The sequence below is a fragment of the Lichenostomus cassidix genome, chromosome 2 (assembly GCF_008360975.1).
Source record: "Lichenostomus cassidix isolate B80296 chromosome 2, HeHo_3.0, whole genome shotgun sequence".
Taxonomy (NCBI): Eukaryota; Metazoa; Chordata; class Aves; order Passeriformes; family Meliphagidae; genus Lichenostomus; species Lichenostomus cassidix.
The window spans coordinates 55,529,327-55,548,974 of NC_139482.1; the positions used below are offsets into that span (position 1 = coordinate 55,529,327).

General features: G+C 36.7%; 1 protein-coding gene across 3 annotated transcripts in view; it reads right to left on the reverse strand.

The window, feature by feature from the left end:
* Positions 1–5,141: 5,141 nt before the first annotated feature.
* NFX1 (nuclear transcription factor, X-box binding 1) overlaps positions 5,142–19,648 on the reverse strand; it is a 76,053-nt gene continuing 61,546 nt past the window's right edge. Inside the window, exons 22-24 of one of the 3 annotated variants that reach the window (XM_085051629.1) lie at positions 14,205–14,350; positions 7,184–7,285; positions 5,142–5,691 (exon numbers count right to left, since the gene is read on the reverse strand). In XM_085051629.1, the coding sequence (XP_084907755.1) occupies positions 5,616–5,691; positions 7,184–7,285; positions 14,205–14,350 (324 nt within the window). In that variant the 3' untranslated portion in view covers positions 5,142–5,615. Of the gene's footprint in view, positions 5,692–7,183; positions 7,286–14,204; positions 14,351–19,043; positions 19,201–19,648 lie in introns of those variants that run through there. The other 2 variants (XR_014849885.1, XM_085051631.1) reach the window with 2 other exon arrangements.

Sequence of the window (19,648 nt, forward strand, 5' to 3'; positions counted from 1 at the left end):
ACACCAACCTGAATCACTACTTACCAGGGAGTTACTGCACTGCCTGAAGATTTTAATTAACACTTCCTGAAACAGCATTTCTTAGTAAGAGATATCTAAATTACTGGGTAAGCAGTAAATTCTGAAAATTCCTTGATTTGCTTGTTAAAAAAAAAGATAAGCTGTCTACTTGCCTGGAATGGACTGAATGTACTTTACTGACTGTATTGTTTCATAGGTGACTATCCAACACACAATGGTTTTCACCACAACTTTTATTTTCTAGAACTTAGTTTTGTGAATAATACTCCCAAGTAAAACATGCTAAGTTACCCTACATACACATTTTGAAAGATAGCCTTTCGACTAGCATATAAAAAGTGTTCTATTAAGAGAAATTTTTCATGTGGAAAATGTTTTTTTAGTTTCTTACATTTCCTTACAAATTAAGCCCTCTAGTTCTTTGACTGGAATACATTTTCTACGCTTAAAGGGAATAAATTTGAATGTAGCAAGATAATTAGATACTGGAGTAAGTGCACACTAGATCCATCAGAAAATTGAATCATTTACTAGGGGGCAGTTCCTGAACAGTTCACAAAAAATAAAGTTGTGAGGGGCAAGCATAGCAGAGCTCTACATAACAGGCATATTTTGTCCCTACTTCTTTCACTGAAAAGAGCTCCCAAGAAGGCAACAGCAGCTCGTAATGACAGCTAAACTGATTTAAATACCTGAAAGGTGGTATGCCTTGATCTGTGCTCTTAAAAAGATTCTTTCAGTGGTAAAAATAATTTTCTGTTGTGAAAGAGACATGTATTTTCCACAGAAGTTTTAATTAGACACCCTGACATAAAAATGTAACAAAAATACAGTGCTCAAAACAGTAGCTCAATGGATAACAGCAAAAATTCCCAGGATCCTTCTGGGACCTTGCTTCTCATAGACAGCATGAACATGGTCTCTCCATTGGCTCAAGACGCTGCACTACTTCCTTCAAATATCCTGAGATGACAAAGACTAAGAAACCTGGTCTAAAGCTCAGGCACATACAAGATATGGCCTCTCTACATATACCCTTTCTAATGGCTCTAACATTCTGGTTTATGGTTAAATAACAAGTACACAGACGTAAAATTCAACCATCTGAGGAATTCAGCATTACAGTAAAGGATGAGAACAGCACTTGTTAAGTATGAAGGCTTCCGGGAATACAGCATCTACAAAGGTTAAAATAATTGAAATCCAACATTTGAACAATAGTATGCATCTAAGCCTATTTCCAAATATGGACAAGTGAACAGAAAGCAAAACTGATTGTCTGCGCTGCTGCCATTTGCACACACTGATAAGGAAGACATATTTGGTCTCCCTCTAGTCCATGAGAGACCTGAAATACAAGTGTTCTTTCCAGACAAAGATTTCTACTTAACATGTTTTACACTGCTTCTATATCTGCAACCTGTCATTTTCAACCTCCAAAAATATCCTGAAAGTCCAAACTTCAAGGCAGTTGAGGTAGCAAGATATAAGGTTTTCAGCTGTCTTTCAAGGCACTTCAATCTCTGATCACTTCCTGGATTTCTGTGAGCCATCTTGAACTACATCTAAAATATCAGACCAGGCTTTTACTGAAATGCGGGACCTCGTTTAAAAGTTTCTGGAGGAGCCAGTTCAAATTATTTCAAACTTCTGATTTTTAGACTGCTTGCTTTTTGAGTCTTCCTGTCACTTTCTAAGCTGTGATTGCAAAGTTTTTACATCATCCTTCCACCCCCCATTTATCATCCTGAATTTGTTATACCTAACGCCCACAGGGACTTTAAAGTTACATTAATCCTCTCTTCCCCTCCCCCCACTTGCCTTACAGTCACTATTACAACCGAATGGTGAAAAAACAAAAATGAACGGACCATAAGTTAAAATAATAGATTTTATTGCCAAATAGCATTTAGGCTGACATAATAAAGGGTTTTTCATATAACCAAAATGTACATTTCTATCCAGAATCATCTCTCCTGTACTTCTGAATTCCAAGAAGGCAGCACACTCTCAAATTCCAAATTTACTTGCTTCATTCTCCACACAGCATTCATTTAAAAATCACTTCAAATCCAGGAAATCTCACGTTTTATTTCAAAATTTGAGGAAAAGGACTTCCCAAATGTCCGTTAAATCTTTACTGTTTCTCTCTGATGTCTGAGTCTTCCAGCTCTGGAATACCAAGATGAAGTTTGCAAACAATTCCAGAGCACTGAACTTCAAATTTAGATTTATTTTGGATTTATAAAGGAAGTAATTTTATATCAGTAACTTGAAAAAAATCAAGTTAAATATAAATCTTTCAACAAATAACAAATGTTGTAGAAAAATTTTACTTTGCTAATTTCATTATGAGGCAGATACTGTAAAAACTGCCACAGAAACAGTGATATTGAAGTCTACTTATGCATCTTATATAATTTTATGTTAAACCCGAACACTGAATATTCAGAGCACTTTAAATATGTTAGACTACACAGACAGGCAAGAGCACAGTCCAAATGCCAAACTATCAGCCTGTTTTAAACACAATTTTAAAAGCATTTCATGAAGTTGCATGAATTCCAACTGGTATCACATAACTTATTCCGAAAGATGCTTATTGCAAAGTACTTTCTGCAAATAAATTTACAGGAAACAATATTATTCTTTAGGCTGTGGAAAATTGCTAGCATATCAAAGCTGAAATCATAAATTACAGTGATGTCAACAGGATTTTTGTCACTGACTTCACTGATGCAGATTTCTTTTATCCACTTATTTTTCTATTACATAAAACATGTAAAGGCCAGCTCAGATTTTAAAAAAAAAACTGTTCGAAAAGTATTTCCATGAGGCACACGTGCAATATGAAGATAAGTTATCACATATATAAAAACTCCAGTTTTATTACTATTCATATGAAAGCCACTGATACATTGCAGCAAAAGCAAACCAAAACACAGACGACAGCACCACTAGTTAGCCTTTGCTGAATTCTTTCTTAAGGCTATGTAGCTGAATCCCAGGGAAAAACTACTTTCATGGGTAAACATATGGTATCATATTTTTAACCAAGTTAATAAAATGCATTCACAAAAAAGATTTCGTACCTGTGACTTGCTTTATAACTACAGGTATGCCCCAATAGCTATGATTTAGAAATGTCTAACATACATATCTATAAAAATGTTTTAACATTCTCATAGTTAAGAGGCAGGTGGCAAGAAGTATGACTTCTCGGTATGAACAGACTTGGTAATTATTAATCTTAGCTTGAGAAACTGAGATTACCTCCATTTTCTTATCATAAGTACTGGCAAATTGACTGCTGAAGTGAGTCCGACCAAAGCTCTCATTTTTATGTTAATACCATAATCTGATAAAAATTCCACTAAGCAGAGCTAGAAGTAACGCTACAAAACCTTTTAGTTTTAAAATTTCTGATCAGAGATGCAAATATGATGCGTTTGGCTATTCATGTGAAACTCTGAAAAGTTAGTAGGCTTCAGCTTTATTCTATTTATTATCAACTAAATCACTTTGGTTTTCTGTAATGTTAGATTTACCTACAGTAAACCAACCATGCATGCTCCAGTATACATGCATCTGATTCAGTTCACTGGACATGCGTGCTGACTCTTGTCTAGAACCTACCTTTGCAGCATAACTACATACATTCTTCCTAGAGGTCTTACTAGCTTGAAATCAGTGCTATATTAACACAGCTCTGAGTTTCAAAACCAGAAATAGTCTTTGTTTGGCCACATTGAGTCAGCACTTGTCTGCAAGCACTGCTACAGATACAGTCCTCACAATGAAAGAATTGAAGAAATACATTCCTGGAAAGATGCTGAGTAACTTATTTCTTCAGCTGAACTTAGGAGTATATCTTGTAGAATCAAACAATAATTTGCTTAAGAAATTAAAGGCAACATAAAACATAAAACAAATTTAAATCACTAAATACAAATTAAAAGCCTAAATGCTCTTGAAGGTACCTGTTTTACCTGAAACACTTCAAATGCTTCAAAACATTTAAGACTGCATTTTTAAAAATGTGAAATAATAAACTCCTACAAAAATAAACAATAATAGCATGCATTTTAATATTTTAAAAACTGGGGGCACAGATATGGTCTGTGAGACTTCTACTTGTTCTTCCATGTTTCATGAGCTGTTCAATTGAAATGTAGCCACGGAATACTTCATAGTTAAGGCTCAGGGTCATATGATAACTTTAAGAGAATCTAAGCATGAATAATTGCCTTCCACTTTTTGGCAACAAATCTCACACCGTATCGTAGTGAGCTGGCTTTTTACAATAGATAACAACAGACGACCAAGTCTTCTACTAGATCTGTTTCTTCTTCATGCTAAGTCTGTTTCTAGCAGCAGCCTCTGATGCTGTACAGGGGACTCACCTTTAGTGCTACACATAGCAGCCACACGGAACAAGAAACAGAGTGCATCAGTGTCAGCGTTCCAAAAGCTAGTAATACGAAAAACCTTCTCCTCAGGAGAACAGATACTACTCAAATTCAGAGCTGTACCATCTCTTCTGATCAGACCTACAGTCTCCTCTCCCAGAGAGCTACTCACCTATCTTAAATCAAGATCTGGAAACAATTCACCATCATGAAACCATTGTGGAGTCTTTCAGTGTTTTAAGTGTCATCCCATTTTGTTAATGGTATTTCCCATAAAAATAGTATTCCAAATTCATAACATACTTAAACCAAACTTCACACGTTCATCTTAAGCTTGCACATTACAGAAAAGAATATAAACCACAATAAAACCATGCACAGAACACCAAAATAATATATAAACTCTGATTTTGCTCAAGGTTTTCAATAACGTAGTAGTAGCAGTAGTAGTAGTACTAGTAATCTCATGTTGTGGGGTTGGTTTTGTTGTTGTTTGGTTTGGGTTTTTTCCTTTGTTTTTGCTTGTTTTTCATCAGATTTCAGATAGAGTAAGTCTTAATTTCCCACGTTCTCCAAAATTGGTTCTTCAGATTCCTAAGCAAGTCTGTGCTCTTAATAGGCATTTATGTATATATTCATACTTAAATTTTGTGTTTCTTTCCATGTAAAAGAGTAATTCGAATTCTCAAATTTACCACATTAACACAGAAGTGAATAAAACATGAAAATACTTTAATAATATCCCGATCAGTGTTTTTATCACAGATTATTTCTACTCCATTTTAAGAAGTGTGAGATTTGTCAAAATAAATCTTTGACATTTATTGTTGTTCTTAATATTCCAAAAATATATTTGCTTACCACCAATTCTCTTGCTTTAAAGTCATCAATGAAAATCTACATTATTCTGACAGCACATTAGATACAAAATTGCACCAAACCCAGATTTAAAAAGCTATACTACTATTAGGTATTATGCAGTTACATAAACTGTTGAAATGCTTAACTTTTTAAACTAGTATATCAATCTAACTTTAGATGTTAAATTATGACTATGTTGAACAACTGATCATTTGACAGATAAACAATAAGCACCTCACACAATAACTCAGTATTTTCACCTCTAAGCTTCTGTATCATATCTATGTGATTCTGATTCATCTGAATGATTCTACATCAATCGCTTCAGTCCTGGACATCAAAGTAGTCAATTACTGGCTCTTCTCTTAATGGTTTGGATAAAGCACTGTTTCCACTACTCCTGAAATTATAAGAATATTAGATATTACTCACATGCAAGAAAAACAAGATACAAAGTCAACTGAATCACAAACTCCTCTAATATCTTAGTGCGCACATGCACACTACATCGGTAAACTGCATGCACTTCTAAATGAAGTCTTAGTCAAAGTACGTTAATGCTCCAGAAAGCCTTTGTTAACTGAATTTTGACAGAAACATATGCTTGATTAAATTAATGTACATCACTGTGACTGAACTGATATAATTTGTTCTGGGGTTTTACAAGAAAATGTAATTTACCTGTAATATTTATCACAAAAATGATACCGTACTGAAGACTAAATGTTCAAAATGCCTTTTTAAAAGAAACAGCAAAAGAAATACTGTTAAACTGAGCTGATGATAAAATCTGCTTGCTTTCACAAGCAAGGGTAAAAAAAAATACATGGTAATAGCAATGCCAACACTGTAAAGATTTTTTTCAATAAGACAGCATGAGATCTTCCAAAAAATTTTGTGGAATTAAGAATTTCTAAAGAAATTTAACTTCTAGCAATGAAAAATAAATGGCTTAAGCCGTTTATTTAATTTTGCTACATAACTCCATTGCATTAATCAGGGTCACTGAAGACAGCAATCCCACAGAAGTGAAAATGAAGAGTAATAACCTGTTTAAAACTCACACTAAGTTACACGTTAAGCAATCCTTATAGAGATGTGTTTTGCCCTAGATGCTTAGCTGTGATACAATTTAATTTTCTTGGAACAGCCTACTTTGTATTCCAGTAGCATCTACCAACAGTAGTTACTGCAACATTAAGCTGTCCCTTTCTGCAAAAGGTATTTGAACATGATTTCAGACTCTAATCTGGAAAAAATTTGGGAGGAAAACACTTCTGAAAGGTCAACCTGAACAAATAATAAGCCATCCATTAAAAAAAAATTGTAACTGTGATATAACTACAAGTATCTGAAGCTGGCAGGTCACGTAAAGTAAAGACTGTTCTTTTAAGACTGTTCACCAAGATGCCTTATATATCCCATCTTCAATAATTCTCACTACCTGATAAAAATATTAGTTCACCTTTAATCAAATGTGTAGTGAAACCAACACAAGAAAAATACAATTACTACCTGTCCAAATAAATAATTTTATGCCAGTAAGACATTAGTCTTGGTTAAAGGTAAAAAAAAAAATAATTCCCAAATCTCCAAAACGGCACTCTCTTCCCAACTATCTAATATTTATTAAAAAATAATTTAAAATTCCCATAATATCTGTTATAGTACTACCCCTGTATCACATAGCAAATCCTACGTTTTCTTATCACTTCATTTCAGGCTTACTTCTGTGGAAAGAACATCTTAGTGCATGCTGCAAGCTTCTAAGCTGTGTGTGGGTTGGGATAAAAGAAGAAAAGAAGGGTATATAAAGTTGAAATACAAGAACATGTTCCTTGGGTAACTCAGCACAAAACTGAAGATTATGGTTTTAAATCCAAATTCCTTACTTATCTGCTTGTTTGTAATGAGGAAGAGGAGGTGCAGGCCTGCTCTGCATTTCTTTATCTAGCACAGAAGTTAAGGTATTGCTTGGACAAATGGATTTCCCTCTAAAGAAATAAAAGAAAGGTTATTTAATTCAATAGGAAATTATATTCATTAAGAAGTTGGAAATGAGTAATATTTGTAAGTAGCAATTTTGGTATCAGAGCTCATACTTGTACTCTTAAATCATCTATGCAAATATTTAATTTTCCAACCAGGGGGACCAACATTGCACAAACTACATTTTCATTACCAAGAAGATATCCAGTATTCTAAATGTCTCTTCATTGCTGTCTATAATAAAGATGCAGAATCAGCTTACTAGATTTGACCATTGGTATTCAGACTCCTTTTCTGCATGGGAGGTCCACAACTCCTTTCTACAATGAAGTGCACTAAATGATCAACTGTTAAAATAGTAATACTTATACTCTAGGGCAACATATTTGTTCTTTCAAAGAACAAGATCTAAATCTTAAGGAACAACTTAACAGCTTAACTCAGCACCACACGAACACAGTTCGCTGAATCTTTACAATATATTAACTGAAGTTTTGGAAGCACCCTCAAAAACTCTGGCAGTAAATCACATTAAACTTGTTGATCGCAGCACCCTGCTAAGCAGCACTCTCCCAACAACACTGCCTCTTCCTTGTAAGCAATTCCAGGTGAACCAGATTAGAAAAAAGCCATTATGCATTAGAGTGGGGAAATTAAAAAATCAGCTTTTTCTGTCCTCCACATGAACTACAATCTATTATGCGATTGCCATCACACAATGAAGCATCACGCTTGTGCCTGTCCCACCACGGCTATGGTTACAGGGCAGTATGTTCTCCAGTACAGGAGGACAGTGTACTTTACCATGTGAACTTATATATTTTAGGCTGTGAATCACTCAACTTCAGTTGGCAATCTGTGCCCAAAGGTTGCAATGGCTGGAGAAAGAAGAACGATATTAAAAAAAAACCCTGAAAACAAACAACCCCCAACACCCAGGAAAAAAAAAGTCCTAGAAAGATTGTTCCAAAAAGGCACCTAATTAAAAAAAAAAAATCCAAATAATTACCAAACACACTGTATCTCTAATAGGTTGTGGAGATGTCTTAAAATTTTCTCTAAATTCAGGAGCTGCTTTTAAGAGTAAGCTTGCCTTATTAAAACTTGGGACAGTTTAACTGCAAGACTGAAAGAGTTTCCACTGTCAGCATCTTTCCCATTCACAGTTTCTTCATCTTTTCCAGGGGCAGATAAGCTGAATAAATTAAAATTTTTTAAACCTCATCAAGGTCAATTTCTTACTCTTCCTGCACTTTCCTCTAAATCCATTCTGACATTTTCAGACCAAAGTGCTTCTTGTACACTAAACTGAATTGCTTTCCTGAATGGTTTATATTGGGTGTTAGCAAAAATTTCTTCACTCAAGAGAGTTGCCAAGCATTGGAACAGGCTGCCTGGGGAAATGCTTGAATCACCATCCCTTAAGGTATTTAAAGGATGTGTAGATATGGTGTTTAGGGACTTAGTTTAATGGCAGACTTGATAGTACAATTGGACTCAGTGATCTTAAGGGCCTTTTCCCAACCTACATGATCCTATGTCAAGCACTAAATAATGTTTCCTCCTTATTTATTACTTTATTAATGCATTTTAAAATAAACTCCTCCAGATCACGAGATTCTGTGTTTGCTAATTACAGTAAATTCCTACTCAATGAATACCAACACGTTCATCTTGGTCCTTTCAAAATTACATACTGAATAACAAAAATGCTGCAAAGCAATGGGCTGTGTATTGTTATAATTCCAGAAATGTGCACATGTTGAGTTTCTTGCTTTCTCACATACTTGATAATTCATACTTTTTCCACATTTCTCTCAGAGCTCTAAGCAGTTGAAATCTCACATCAGTACACATATAAATGCCAGTTCTATTTCAGAGCTTACAAAAAATATGTATTTTTCTTATTTCCATCATATTTATATTTTTATTTCATAATGTCTTGTTTCTATCAGTCTGTATTTAAGGGAAAATTTTTGTGATATTGTGGCAACATCAATGAAAACTCTGCAATATTTTCAAGCTAAGTCAAAAGTCCACTAAAATATTAAGTGGTGATCACTGAGCCCCTTTCAGTATTGTTTTAAACTGAGTACTGACAGTCTATTCAAATGAACTCAAACAATCTTACAAAAATAGGCCACCAATTAAAAAAGTGTCCCCATCTCCCCACCAGTAAAAGTTTTCATTATTTGGAAAAAAAGTTATTTGCCACTGACCATAATTTTTTCAAGGTTAGATTATGTTTACATGTACATTCTAACAGTGACTATATTACAGTCCTATCAGCTGAGAAAAGCTAATTTTCCCGTCTTGTCAAAAGTGGTTAAAAAGTCCTTCTCTCCTCTAGCTCTAAGCCTGCCATATAAAGCCAAATGCTCACACGGCCATTTTAGTTACATCTCACCTGTAGAGTTCTAACTGAAAAAAACCCCAAAAAACCAAAGAACAGAGGCAGATGGGAGGGTATTTTGTTGTCTTCTTTCCATTCTATCAACTGTGATGTGCAAAAACATTGAAAGCAAATTGCCTGGAGATAAATAAGCCAAAAAAAAAAAAAAAAGAAAGGCTAGAAAGGCCTTCAACAAGTAAAGTAAGGTGTCTGTCCTTACTCTTGAACATCAGACTAAATCTTGGTTGTATATAAAAAGAAAAAAAAAAAACAAAAAAAAAAGAAAAAAAAGGGAAAATAAAAGAGAGCTCTGAAAGCTGGAAACAGAACATTTGGAAGAATACACATGGACTAATTTCTACTAATTAGCTTAAAAAAAAAAATCTTACTGAGAAAAAGAGAATGTTCCTGCATTTCAAGAAAATAGATCAGCAGTTCTGCTCCAAAGTTATGTTCCCAGGATGCAGAGGGTTAATATAGCAAACCTTTAAAAATTAGGACAGATCAAAGCTTTGTGGACAATTAGAGATGATTCTGGAACCAAATTTGCTTTGCTCACATCAAGGCTTTAGCTTTAGCACACCTGCTTTAGCTTTGACAAAATCTCTCATCCCTCCAAAAAAAGCAAGCAGAAGAAACACACAGCAAACTGGTATGCCATGAAATCACAGGGGATTTAGAGACAAAAATCTGTAAATCTACACTCCAGCAAAATGAATGCCACTTTCGGTATACCTTGGTGGCACATTGATTGGTTAAAGAAAAAAAGAGAGAGAGATTAAACAGTCACTCACATTTAGCTCATTTAGAAAACACCCAAACAACTGAATTCAACTAAATAGACACACAATGGAAAAAACCCCTATGATTAATTAATTACAGAAGAAAGCAGACCCTAGCTAACCTGCTATGGTTATCTATCATCGGTTGCAAAAGAACGGTTGATATGGAAACAAAAAGCTCTGCAAGTATTTTCGACATTTTGATATGAAAGTTGCCCTTCTTAATTTCATTAGGTTATTCTCAAAGTAAGGAAAAAGAAGCCAAGTGCCTGCCTCAAGCAACAAAGCTGAGATCACACATTTTTAACAGGGCAAAGCAGGAACATAAACTATCTGCTGATTTTAAGGCAGTGCAAGTGCTGACAGGATGGCCTGTTGTATAAAACTGAACTGTGGAAATCAGGACTCAATTTGTCTTCTTCAAAACTGGAAGCTCAATTTTTGTAACTACAGGATCAATCAGCATCGATCTGTTTTGAACTACTACAAAATTCCTTGTCCACTAATGTGTCCAGACTTATTCCATGTAGTCTTGCAATAATGTGCCATCAGCTTTCAGACAGAGCAGATCTTTGTGAAAAATGTCTCCAAAAACTGCTAACAGTTGAGGTGGAATAATGAAGCAAATGGCTCTGAAACAATCTCCTGACTGTTTAAACTTCATATATTATATGCCATAAGCTTTCCAGAAGCAACACATATTCTCAGCGCAAACAATGCCAACATTCAAGGAAAAAAACAGTATGAAAAAGATGCAGCTCTTTTCTGAAACAGGACTGCTGTTAAAACCTCTTTGGCTGGTGACCTATAGCAGTATTAGTACTTAAATTGCTTTAAAATTCTTAGAAGTTGCAGATGTGTTGAGAGGCATTGCCTTATCATAGGTCTTTGTGATTGCAAAAGGGGGTGGGGAGAAAGTTAGCTTTTGCCTCACGGCAGAAGATAAAACTCCTAGAGAGTGAAGGGTAGAATAAAGGTTCTTAAAGAAACAAGAGTACCTTCAGGCAGTCATCAAAATTTCTGTCAAATTGAATGTGAATTTATTTCAGATACCAGAAAGGCTGCAGAGACAGTTAAGTAAAATGAATTTGTCCCTAGAGTTCAAGTACTGAAACATATCCAGAAAAATGTAAAGAAGTCAAAGGATAACTTTATTTTCTCAGAACATACACTTGTCTTTCAACCCTGCCACTGGGATGTGCAGTTTTTTCTATCTGTGATGCAACTGTCACGATCTGATAAGAGTGTTCCATGTGGTTACAAGGGTTTTACTTTCTTCAGGTCTTTGATCCTGCTGGTCTTGTATAGCCTACAGCTAGGTAACCATTTCTGAACCATTTCCAGACTGATCTCATTAAAAGGAAATAAAATCCTGGGTGAAAAAAGTAACAGAGAACATGTCAATGAGACTGTGGCAGCATGTGGCTTTTGCAGTGAGAAACACGTGGAACTTTGTCACCTCCTTGAGAAGTCCCCTTTTTTCATGCAGAGAAACCGATCCTAACGTTCTTCCTGGATGTAACAGAAAAATAATGGGTCTTACAGGGATGACTGCTCTCAAAAACACTTCCAGGATGTGTCAAGTCCATACAAGCTGCTTTAACTCTCGTTACTACATAAAAAAAACCAGACACCCCTTTAACAGGCTCTAGAACCCAGAGTTATTTGGACAAAGAGGAAATTTTTATTCATCAGAGTAAAAAAATTCAAAAAACAGACAGGTATGGTGAAACACAAGTGTGTTCTTGGAAAGAACATATTGTTCTTTCCAATGAATGAACATGTTGTTTATCATAACAGGCTGGACATTACCTCTGAACCTAGTTCAGAAAGAATCTGGTATTCCAACTCTTCAAAAGATGGTGACTGCAAAGATGACCAACAGGTAAGCACAGGGAAGGGCACTTACAAAGATTCACTAGGGGTCTTACACTTCAAATGACACCAGAACTGTAATTCAGATCAAGCTTAACAGTCAATACTGGCAATGATCTTCTCTGTGGTCATATTTGGCCAATGCTGCACATCAGAGATTCTAATGCAGCTAATATGACTAACTTTTACTGATGATGACAGAGGCAGAGGATGAGGGCAAAGCAGGTTTATGAAGTTTACCCCTATACCTCTGGAAGTGGAAGAAGCCTGGTTGGAGGAAGCTTTCTTAGCACCAAGGAGACCTTCTCACTCCTCTAACCTACCTGTATAGGGATGTTACCATTTGAATGACACAATGATAGAGTGTGAAGAGAAGGAATGGTATTTTTGCCTGAATGATTTTCATTTATTTATACATGAAGAAGTCCGTGATAGAAATCCACAGGCATTGCTGGGACAGAATGAAACAAAACCATTTTGACTTTCTGGTAATTACTAGCTCTGGGAGTTGAAAAAGCCATTGTGAAATACTCAAAAATATCATCCTGGAACTTGAGCTATTAGTCCTCTGAGGCCACAATATTTTTTATATCTTGAAGATGTGGCAAGTAAAAAGAAAATTAGAAGAAGCTTTGGATGAATCTACTGAATTAAGAAATATTGCTAGGCAGCTGAAGAATATTCTCTGTAGACCACTCAGTGTCTTTTAAGGGTGGCAGTGATGAAATACAAGCATGTGCATTCTGCAGAGCATGCTGCTCCCTGAACAACGTACAGGAAGAAGCAAGTGTGCAATCTCTGCTAAAACCATGAAGGAAGGTCTCCCATTCTCATGTTGTTGGATATGCCTTTGCTTTTAAAGCATAATCATCTGCCCTGCTCCTTTTATCCTCTTCAGTAATTTCACATCCTGCCCCACCATTTATTTCTTTTTTTTTAAATAAGCTTTTTCAAATATGAACTCTTTGCTCATCTTCCTTTACTTGAAACAAAAAGAATCTTATATTGTAAGATCAAAGTAATGTTCCTTCTCTCTTGGATGAAAACAAGATTGTAGGTAAGCTACCAACTGATGAACAAGTTCAGGAATAGTTCACAGCACTCTAATAGCATGAAAGATGACAGGTTTCTTATGACTGCAGCCAATATTTACAGTTAAAAACAACTGGTTGTCAAATAATTATAATTTGACAGCACTAAACTAAATGTGGTTCTGAGTAAGGAGCACAATCAATGAAGCTCTGATACCAGAATCTTTCCCATACTATGTCTCCAGTGCAATCAGCTTGCTTTTTCCCTAGCTATATTCCCTTCATTTTCTTCTCTACTATGAACTGCCTTCTGTGACTGTTCCCCAAAAATTTTCATTTTTGCTAAGAAATCTCTTCAATTTGCAATAATTTCAGCTCCCTCTTTGTCCATTAACTAAAAAGGGAGTATACTCTGTGGCTGGTTCAAATAGATGGAGAAATATGTTACAATAACCAGATTTTTTCAAGGTGGTGTAAGTTTAAGTATTACTTCTCAACTCAGCAATTAGTTTTCATGAAATTTTATTACATACGTTATTTTTGATATTTCTATCAAATTTAGCTGCTGACAAAAAGTTATTCCTATGACGAATGGAAAACAACCTTGCAAAATATTTTCTATGCTTTTTTATTTCTAATTGTGTTTTCTTCTCTGAAGATTTGAGTAGTGGAAATGAGCCCATGAAACTATCAATTCAAAAACTGCTTTAAAAAAAATTTCTACTGGAAATTACTGCATTTTTCAAATTGCATTGTAAATAAACTCATTCTGGTAAGTGATAAAAAAACATCCACTTATTTAAACCATACTTTAAAGATTTGAAAACAACAATGAATTACATACTTCACTGCAGTGATAACAACATTGCGCTTTGGTTCGTTGTCATAGCTCACACTTTCAATGCCATAAACCTGAGCTAATTCATGGATGATTCTGCGGTGATCTCTGTTCATTGGTGGGTAACAATGACTCTTCTTTGTATGCTTGCCCTGAATTCAACAGAAGAGGTTAAGAAAAAAAAAAAAGTGATGTTTTCCTTCAGGAGAGCCAGGGGGAAGCAAACAAGGAAAAAAGTGTTTCTACCTCTAATATTTTGCTGATATGACAAAATTAGCACCACAAATTGCTAAGAGCTCAGTATTGACAGAAAGATCTTCTGAAAATATTCATTTAATTCCCCAAAATTAAATTATAATTTATGTTCCCTATTGTTTCCATCTCCTCAAAGTATATACACATCCATACAGAGGTATCTTCTAAGTTTGAGATACAAATCCTGATTACAGTCATAATAAAAAAATACAAAATTATTTTTATCTGAATTTGTATTTTTCAGTATGATCTGCCAAGTTCACATCAGACCTAATTTTATTTTGCAGACTGGCTTCACAATACACATGTAGCAGATAGCTACAAAGATGTCAAATTTATCAATAACTTCTGTCTACCAAAGAAGCTATTTATCTGCAAAGTTCTTCATGCAATGGCATCAGTAGATTCTTTATAAAACAAAATCCCAAAGTTCTAGTTTTAATCAGTTAATGAAGAATGATAATGCTTGATTCAGCACTAATTATTATATCAACAATAAAAGAATAAATAAGAAAGCAGGGCCATATGAGCCCTGATCCTTGATGGGTTGGGTCAATTTATAACAACAAATGCATATAAGGTTGAGTCACTCAGTGCTTCAGTCTCCTTTCATGGATTCAGGACACTGCTTCAGCTTTTGCCTTTGTTATCATTAACAAAGTCTTCTAGGTCTCTGGGTCTACAAAGAGGATTCAAGGGGAAAACTACCTGTAATAGAAAAAGTTTGAGTCAGGGGCTTCTACAAAAAATACCAACCTAAGTAAGTTCCTGGGACTGTAGGCAGTGAATTTAAGGTCACTGAGAGACCAGGATGATATCCCACTTCTCTATCACCTCTGAAAGACTGTGAGAATGGGGTAGGAAACCAATGACTAGAAAAAGATAATTGTTGAAACTATATACAAACAAGCAAACAAAAAGAACCTAAGAACTATGGGCTGATTAGCTAAAATTCAAATCTGTTTTTAGGTACATGAAGGAGAAAAGCCCCTGGGAACAATCACTGTGGATTTACAAAAGGTCAGCCACCAAAATTAATGTAAAGACCACCAAATGTAATAGAAGAAGTCATCAGGGGTAAATTGCAGCTATTCTGAAAATAAAGGGTTAATATCTGTCTCCTCTTATATTATAAAATTGCTAAGTTACAAACAGTAACTGTGCCAGAAACTGTGGTCAACCATTTCTATAAGTCTTCAAGGTAATCACATGCTGAGAGAATATTATCTTTACTTTGCAATTAATAGTAATAAACCTCCCAGCTATTAAAACATTTCCAGCATAGACACAAGCATGTGAAGAACACTACAGATTCTGTACCTATTTATGATGACTAGTATGCTTGCTCAAAAAAAGTGGTAATGATTCCATGCTCTGAAAAACATTACAATTCTTGTCCCTATGAAGACAGGAGCTGGATATACATGTTCTCTGTCTTTTCTGCTTACATGTATCAACCATGAAAACTCTGCTATGCTAGACAGAGTACATACCAATGAGCGTACTGCAACAGATGTTTATGATGCAAACAAAGTCATACATGATAGACAGAGCTGAATCATGTTATTGCTAAAACCTGTAAGTATCAAAATCCTGTCTATTATTCATTTATCCGGTTAAGCTGAAGTGGGCATCTCCAAAGGTAACGCAAAAAAATAAAAAAGTAGAAGAAAAATGTGTAAACATAAGTAACAGTAATCAGTATGAAAGACACAGTACTGATACAGGCAGAGTTACATGAATGCTTGATAGATTAGCATGCAAAATACTTTCAATACAAGTGAAGTTCTACATCTAGAAACAAAGAAAACAAGCCACACATTTAGTCAGAGTGTTTAGGAATCATAATCAACTACCAACCAAACACAGACTCAAGCATAAAGAGGACTTGAGGATCATGGCAGAACAACTAAAACCAGTCTCCCTGCATAATGTCATGTCACACATATTAATTCAATCTTTAGCTACATAAATCTGTGGTTTGCAAGAAGAAAGATGACTCTCACAAGAGTGTAAAGAAAGCCTCTGAGACTTCCACAAAAATGAAAGTTATGCAAGAAGAACTGAGTACAAGGACAAGTTAACTTTACAGTGCATGGGAAATACTCCCTTTTATACCATACATGCCACAATTTTGAAGGAAATGAGAGTTGGAGCATGGCCTCCACACATGCTGTCACTTTTATCTTCAAGACAGGCAAGGAGGACACATGGACCTACAGGCTGGTCAGCCTCACCTCAATCCCTGGGCAATCTCCTCCCTTTTGAAATATAACTTGATTTCTGGGAGCTTCTCATACCTTTATGGAATAGCAATTCCCTCCAGCCTGATGGGTACGATTGTAGAGAACTGATTCTTGAGATACTGAACTGTCATAAGGCCCTAAACAGGTCATCCTGATCATGATAAAAGCTAGGTACACTGAGTAATTCTCCCCTTGTCTCAGACAGGGAAAAGACTGTGAGATGTGGTTCGTTTTAATATTTTCCTTCTCTTCTGCAATGTAGATGCTCCTGAACAGAGACCATTTGTGTGCTATGTAGGATCATTATTTAACAAATAGTTGGTTTGCACTGAGAGCTAAAGCACTGGAGATGCTCTTGAGTTCTCTGGTTCTCTTGCTCTGGCATATTTGATGTCACTAACTACAAATTCAAAACCTGTGGTTGCCCCTTTTTTAATGTAACTATGTATCTTGGTTTGATATTAGCATAAGCATATATTTGGTATATGCAATTACATACAGAAATACATACCTGTACACATTTGTGCACATATTTGTGTATGATAAAGGTAATGTATAAAGAAATACATAAAACAGCATAACCACAGGCAACGCAACACTAGGCAAATTTTCTTAGGTATAACAAGAACAGACAACAATAGATAACAAGCAACTATTCTATGCCTCTACTTCCAAGTATCTGAGGTTGGAGGGATAATTAGTATAATCTGTGTTCCAATGAGCAAAAAATTGCGCACAGGGGGCAAGAGACAAATTAACTAGGAACTCCTGTTAATACTCAAGCAGGAAATACATGGAAGACTGAAGCAGGGTGAGGCCACTTGGAATGAATATAAATAAGTTGTAAGAGCAAGTAGAACTGAGACAAGGAAGGCCAGGGCCCATCTGGAATGACATCTGGCCAAAGATCTCAAGGACAGAAAGAAGAGCTTCAGATGCATCAATAACAAAAGGAAAACTTAGGATAATGTAGGCCTATTACCAAACAGAGGTAGTAAGAGAGGACACAAGAGAAGATGGGAGTATGTAAACACCTTCTTTGCATCAGGCTTCACTGACAAGCCCTCAAGAATCTCTGACTCAGGAGACCAGGGTGAAGGAATGTTGGAAGGAAGAGTTTCTATTGGTCAAGAAGGACTGGGGTTAGAGAACACCTAGGCAAACTTGATATCCACAAGGCCATGGGCCCTGATGGGATGCATCCATGAGTGCTGAGAGCTGGTGGACATCATAGCGAGGCTGCTTACAATCATCTTTGAAAGGTCATGGTGGTCAGAAGAGGTACATAAAGACGAAAGAAAGCAAACATCACCCCAGTCTTTCCTAAAGGACAAGAAGAATGACCCTGAGGAACTACAGGCCAGTCAGTCTGTTGTGGCTTGACACTGGCCAAATGTCAGGCACCCTGACAATGAAAAGCCACTCACTCACCCTCCCCTGCTACAGCTGGGCAGAGGACAGAAAATTTAACAAAGGGGTTATGAATTAAGGACTGGGAGAAAACACTCCAAGGGCAAAACAGGTTCAGCTTAAAGATACAAAGGGAATTTATTATTAACAAAATCAGAGCAGGACAATGAGACGTAAAATAAGCCCTTAAAAACACCTTTTTCCCCAACGTCTTCCTCCTTCCCACTGACAGCACACGGAGACAGGGGGTGGGGGTTTTGGTCAGTTCATCACCCAAGGTTTTCTTCCGCTTGGCTCAGGGAGAGAAATCGTTGCCCTGTGAGACCGTGGGGTCCCTTCCCATAGGAGACAGTTCTCTACAAACTTCTCCAACATGGTTTCAATCTCATGAGCAGCAGTCCTCCCAAAACTGCTGCAACATGAATTCTTTCCACAGGCAAACAGTCCTCTCAAAACTGCTGCAGCATGGGTCACTCTTCCACAGGGTGCAGTCCTCCAAGGACAGGCTGCTCCAGCTTGGAAGCAGGGGCACCCTCTCTCTACTGGGTTTCCCGCTGGATTACAGCCTCCTCCAGGCATCCACCCACTCTGGTGTGGGCACCTCCTCCACAGGCTGTGAGTGGATTTCTGCATCCCCTGTGGACCTCCATGGGCTGCAGGGGTGTCGCTGTTGAGCAGCTAGCAGAGTAATGAAAGCACCAGTTCTCAGTGGCAAGAAGGAATGACCTTTATTGTTTTGATTTCATCACATATATAGAGTTCTCAAAAGTCACCCAGATTGGTCAGTCAGAAGCCTTCCCCCAGGCCTGATTGGCCAGGCTTGCACTGTCTAAGCTCTGGGACACTGCTCCAATAACACCCAAACTTTATCTTTATTTACAAAACACAAGAAGAGTTCCCATGGGAAAAACCTGTGCTAGCCACACAGGGGCACAGCTGCTTCACCATGGTCATCACCATGGCCTGCACAGGAATCTCAGCTCTGTTGCCTGGAGAACATCCTTCCCCCTCCTTCTCCATGGATCTCGGTGTCTTCATGTTGTTCCCCTCACATGTTCTCACCTCCTCCTCTTCTCAAGCTGGAATTAAAACTGCGCCACCGCCTTTGTTTTAATTTCTTTTTAAATATGTTATCACAGAGGCATTACCATTATTTCTAACTGGCCCAGCCTTGGCCAGTGGCATATCTGTCTACAGAGCCATCAGGGATTGGCTCTGTCAGACATGGAGGAAGCTTCTTGCAGCTTCTCACAGAAGCCACTTCTGTGATCCCCCTCTCCCGTTGCCTGCTATCAAAAACAGGCCTTGAAAAGCCAACACACAGTCTCACATCAGTCTCTGGAAAGGTGATGGGAATGGTTCATTCTGGAGGTCATCTTGGGATGACAAGAAGGTGATCAGGATTAGTTTGTATGGATTCACCAAAGGAAAATCATGCTTAACCAATCTGACTGTATAAGACAACTATCTATCCCCTGAATGCATAGGGGGAGAGCACCAGATATTGTCTACCTGGACTTTAGGAAGATTTTTGACACT